At 42.2% G+C, this 6000-nt stretch overlaps 1 protein-coding gene across 1 annotated transcript in view; it reads left to right on the forward strand.

Moving 5' to 3' along the window:
• LOC146682049 (NACHT, LRR and PYD domains-containing protein 12-like) overlaps positions 1-3382 on the forward strand; it is a 233161-nt gene extending 229779 nt beyond the window's left edge. The window contains exon 10 of the mRNA XM_085448815.1: positions 3187-3382. Within this exon, the coding sequence (XP_085304941.1) occupies positions 3187-3382 (196 nt within the window). The remainder of the gene's footprint in view (positions 1-3186) is intronic.
• Positions 3383-6000: the final 2618 nt, after the last annotated feature.

Here is a 6000-nt window from a genome sequence, read left to right on the forward strand (position 1 = left end):
ATCATCAGTCATTTGGGAATCTCTAAAAGCATCTGAGAGGCCAAATAATTTCATTTTGTGCCAAACAAAGTGCAATACTGAAAGAACATCATCCATAAATATTGAGTAAGAACTGGACTCTCATACAGCGAGACTCAAATGCCTTTAAACATCAGCTTATCCTGCTGATCCAAGTCCAACACTGAGTTTGTAAAAACATGTTTGTCAATCATTTTGTTTGGTTTCTGAGGAAAATGATTCAATAACTTGCTGCTAATACACAACATTTCATCATATTTCCTCATAACCCTCTTTTGTCTGACCATTTGATCCCATTTGAATTTGCAATAAAGGATCCACAGAGTTTGGTGACAATAATGACAGTAGATGTTTGTGTGAAAGTGCTGGAAGCAAATGAGTGTGTGATGTTCTTTCAGTGTTGCACTTTGTAGACGCTCCCTGAGCACTGGTCTCACAGCCAGCTGCACATAGAGACCAGTGTTGTTAGTCCAGGTCAGAAGATGACTTGTTGGAATGAAAATGAGCTTGTAGTTTGTCTGCTTTAATAATGTGACTGGAAAAAGGTGTTGGACTTCAAATATGTCCATTTCTGTCACACTTCACCTTTAAAAGTGAAGCCATGTGGTTCCTGGAAGGAAAAACACGACTTTTTCAAGTCTTTGTCCTGTTTTTATGAGAAATGTACGACTTTAATGTGAAACATTCAGAGTTTTTTCTCTTGTTGTGTTTGTTTGAAGCTGCTTCCTGTTGGCTTCAGCTGTTTGGAGTTTCCATTTTCTAAACTTCTACATTCTGAACCTTCTTCAGCTCTGAACAGATGATGAAACACTGAATGATTTCAAGCACTTTGTCTAATAAACTTACATCTTTCATTCTTTATACAGATTGAGTCTCTGTGGTTTGTCAGAGATCAGCTGTGATTATCTGGCAGCAGCACTGAAGTCCAACCCCTCCCATCTGAGACAGCTGGACCTGAGTAATGACTCCTCTTCTTCAACTAAGAACAACGTGCAGGATCCAGGAGTGAAGCATCTGTGTGGTTTCCTGGAGAGTCCAGGATGTAAACTTGAAACTCTGAGGTCAGTCAGCATGTTTTAGTTGTGCTGAGATGAATATGATGTGAAAGTTGTGCTGACACTAAACTGCAGACATCAGGCTGATATTATACTGATCCACACTGAGGATCTTCATGGTAAAGTCTGTTTTCTTCTTCTCTGGTTTAGTCCATTGACTGCAGCAGAACAATGTTCACATTTCAAACAGTGATACTCAACGTATGGCCCGCGGCCCACACGCGGCCTGCCCACCTTTCCTGATTCAGAGAGAGGGGACCCTGATTAACTGTGTAGCTTCTTCCTCACAGTTCTAAGTATCAGACACAACAATGAATAATCCACAGCTGACTGTCTTTAGCAGGTCAAAGGTCACGGCACACAGCAGACAGTCAGAAATATTCTAACTCTGATCATTTATCAGTTGTGACACTGTGAGACTTGATCAGAGGTGTGATCATCACAGCAGAGGCCTTTGTGTCAAAGTCACTGAGGATCAAACAGAAACACATGAAGCAGATTTTCCTCTTCTGGCTTTTTATAGCAGATAACCTTCAAAATATTCTGCAGTCGATCAAAAACTGAAGCAAACCATGAATCAACATGTGAACATGAGCTGATGCTGCTGAAGTGAAGCAAAGTTACAGAGGTTTGATTACAGACACAGCTGAGAGTTTGTAATCTGTCATCATTTTAAAAAGTTTCCATGGAACAGCAGAAATGAGGCTTTACTGTCAGAGGCCGACAGCACTGAACACAACAGCAGACTGGTGGCTAATAAACAGTGAATGATGCAGAAACAGATGTTTGAAGCTGTTCTTGGAGTACACTGAGAGAGAGAGAGCTGTGCAGGCAGGAACAGCCAAAGTCAGAGAGAATTCATGAGCATATTTATCAAACGTGAAGCAGAGTTTGGATCTTCTTTTGCTGCTGCTTCACTCAGTTTTGGTTGGAGACAGATGAAACCTGCAGCTTCAGGATCTGTGAGCTGTCCACTTTCAGCCCCGACGGCGTGTCCGTGTACGTGCCGTCGAGTGAACGATCCACGCTCTGTGTTTCCATCTTTGTGTGTTTAGCTGCTCTCATTTACTGTTTTAGCTGTTTGCTGCTTGTTGAAATAGTTTGTGAGCTTTAACCTGAGATTCTGGCAAAATACATTTATATTAAACATCGATTCAGGATTGAATGAATCAACATCGTTTTATTCAAATTAAAACCATTTAAATGGGAACATGAATTTTTTACAGCCGCCTCTAATGCTGGGTAATGTCAGCTGGTCCATGTGCAGCTGGCTGTGAGGCTCAGGGAGCGTCTACAAAGTGCAACACTGAAAGAACATCATCCATAAATATTGAGTAAGAACTGGACTCTCATACAGCGAGACTCAAATGCCTTTAAACATCAGCTTATCCTGCTGATCCAAGTCCAACACTGAGTTTGTAAAAACATGTTTGTCAATCATTTTGTTTGGTTTCTGAGGAAAATGATTCAATAACTTGCTGCTAATACACAACATTTCATCATATTTCCTCATAAGCCTCTTTTGTCTGACCATTTGATCCCATTTGAATTTGCAATAAAGGATCCACAGAGTTTGGTGACAATAATGACAGTAGATGTTTGTGTGAAAGTGCTGGAAGCAAATGAGTGTGTGATGTTCTTTCAGTGTTGCACTTTGTAGACGCTCCCTGAGCACTGGTCTCACAGCCAGCTGCACATAGAGACCAGTGTTGTTAGTCCAGGTCAGAAGATGACTTGTTGGAATGAAAATGAGCTTGTAGTTTGTCTGCTTTAATAATGTGACTGGAAAAAGGTGTTGGACTTCAAATATGTCCATTTCTGTCACACTTCACCTTTAAAAGTGAAGCCATGTGGTTCCTGGAAGGAAAAACACGACTTTTTCAAGTCTTTGTCCTGTTTTTATGAGAAATGTACGACTTTAATGTGAAACATTCAGAGTTTTTTCTCTTGTTGTGTTTGTTTGAAGCTGCTTCCTGTTGGCTTCAGCTGTTTGGAGTTTCCATTTTCTAAACTTCTACATTCTGAACCTTCTTCAGCTCTGAACAGATGATGAAACACTGAATGATTTCAAGCACTTTGTCTAATAAACTTACATCTTTCATTCTTTATACAGATTGTGGAGCTGTGGTTTGTCAGAGATCAGCTGTGATTATCTGGCAGCAGCACTGAAGTCCAACCCCTCCCATCTGAGAGAGCTGGACCTGAGCATCAACAACAACCTGAAGGATCCAGGAGTGAAGCATCTGTGTGGTTTCCTGGAGAGTCCAGGATGTAAACTTGAAACTCTGAGGTCAGTCAGCATGTTTTAGTTGTGCTGAGATGAATATGATGTGAAAGTTGTGCTGACACTAAACTGCAGACATCAGGCTGATATTATACTGATCCACACTGAGGATCTTCATGGTAAAGTCTGTTTTCTTCTTCTCTGGTTTAGTCCATTGACTGCAGCAGAACAATGTTCACATTTCAAACCTTCAAAGAAGAAGAAAAATCCTCCAGTGGAAAATTCACTGTGAAACTCTCAAACTCTTCATTGCACCTTAAAGTCTGTCTGACACTGAAATCCAAAGCAAAATGTGCGTTTGCTTTACAGACAGCAGTCCAACACAAACATACACACATCATCCAAAACACAGTCCAACATCCAAATCTCCTCCACTGCCAGCATGAATGATGGGAAAGAGAAGGAGGAACACTCTGACATTCAGGGTTAGAATGAGTTTCATCAAGCAGACTGTGAAGATCAAAGCTGCATTAGAAAGCTTACATGAATGAATGAGTGGACAGAAGTGGACAGAGATCATCTGAAGCACTTCAAAGGCTTTAAATCAGCACATTTCTCTTTATTCTTTATCAACTCTGTTAGTTTCTCTCAGTTTTCTGTGGAATGAAGCTAACAGCAGGCTAATAAGATGCTGACCAATAGGTTTCTATTAAAGGTTGTAATTTGCATATGAAAAAGTGCTTTGGCTCAGCAGGGATCAGCTTACAGGTAGAATACAGCTGCTGGATGGGATTAGCATGTCATAGCTATCTACCAAACTGCTAACTGGGGGATTTCAGGCCATCTATGGATCATTTTTGCTAACTGTTTATTCAGCTTAGGCTCACAGGGCTGCAGCCTGTGCCCTAGCTGTCATAGGGCAAGAGGCGTGGTCCACCTGCACAGGTGAGCAGTCCATCACAGGGCCAACAGAGAGCGACAGAGAAGCACTCCCTCACATCCACACCTACAGCCAATGTAGAAGCACCAATGAACCTAAGCAGCATTTCATTGGACTGTGGGAGAACATCCAACCTCCACAGAAAGGCCCAGCTGACCAACAAGCTTCAACCTACAACCTTCTTGCTCTAAGGCACTAGTGCTAACCACTTTTGCCCATTTCAGCCCAAATCCTGCATCTTCCTGTTTCTGACTCCAGGCCAGCTCCACTAACACTTTCTCATCAGACACTGCCACCTAGTGGAGGAAGTCTTAGTTCCATTTGAAGCTTCAGATTACAGTTAGTTCCTTTACAAAGAGGTGGAGGTGGTGGGGCCACAGCACCATCATCACTGAGTGCCATAGGACACTTAACCTTTGTTTCCATATGCTGGGAACTTGCTGTTGTTCCAAGGAGGACTGGAAAATGTGTGAAAATCTCCCAGTCAGTTCCTCACAGCACACTTCAATCATTTCCCTCCCACAGCATCAGGACCAGGGCTTTTTCTCTCTTTGGTCCCACTAAGAGATTTCCACACAAACACCTCATCAGTGGGACTCTCAGAGCTACCAGCCCTTTGCTACAATCACAAAGCTCTTCATTGAAATCAATGATATCAAAGCTGGAATCAAATGAGTCCAAGTCTTCTGCTGATTCAGCATCACATTCACCTTTTTAATTTAGCTTTTACTTAGCGTTTATTTATTTTATGCTTATTTATTCTATCCTGTTATTCTATTATTAATTTAGGATTTAGAATTTTAGGATTTGATTTTATTCTTATTCATTTTTTAATCTTCTTACTCCATTTATATTTATATTTATATTGTATCCTGTTCTTATTTATTTTATCATTTTACCCTGTGTATATCGTATTGCGTCATATCTCCAGTGTTTCCTCGGAGGGCGCTCTCTCTTTACCGGGGCTGTGATTGACCGTGGCTGCTGGGTCTCTGGGTGTCCTCTCAGCCTGGCTGGGGGGCTCCTTTGCCTCCCTCCTGCTGTGTGCCCAGCCTGGAGGCTGCGGTCTGTGACCGGCTCCCGGTGCAGACGGCTCCCTGTTATAGTGTTTCCTCACTTGGCTCATGCGAGCCCAGCCCAATTTTTACTCTTTAAGTGTGCGCGTGTGTGTATGTGTGTGGGGGGATATATGTGTATTGACTTCATTCCTTTCCAAGCCAGCCTTGAGTGTCCTTTATTCAGCTCATCCTCTGCTTTACTTTTACACCTGATTTTAGCTGCTTTATCTCTCTTTCAACAGGTTTCTGTGCCTCAATCTTTTTCTTCTCTCCCTCATAACAAGACAGCTTCTTCTGCCTGAGAACATGTTGGAGTGATTTACTAATCCAGGGCTGCTTATTGGGGAAAATACTTCCTGTTTCCAAAGTAATCCCCATTTTCCCCAGAAAGAAATGTCAGTAGAAATCGATGATCTAAGTGAGAACATGACCCTTTAAAAAGTCCCAGTGGGTGCAGTCAAAGCAGTCCCTCAGTCCCAGTATAGAGTCTTTGGTCCAGACTGGAACAGCTGTGTGCCCAGTTTGAGCTCTCTTCAGTGCTGTGACCTGACAGACCCAGAGGGGCCATCACATCACATTTAGAAGCTCCCCTGATGGAGCCACAACACATGTCCAATACTTAGTCTGTCTTGTTGGACCAACTGGAAGAAATGATTCAAGGACTTAGTCACAGAACAGAGATTCAAATCTCCAAAATCCAACTGG

Source organism: Copadichromis virginalis, linkage group LG23 (genome assembly GCF_057382275.1).
Source record: "Copadichromis virginalis isolate Kocher_CV1m ecotype Utaka linkage group LG23, C_Virginalis_male_GT1.1, whole genome shotgun sequence".
NCBI classification, from domain to species: domain Eukaryota; kingdom Metazoa; phylum Chordata; class Actinopteri; order Cichliformes; family Cichlidae; genus Copadichromis; species Copadichromis virginalis.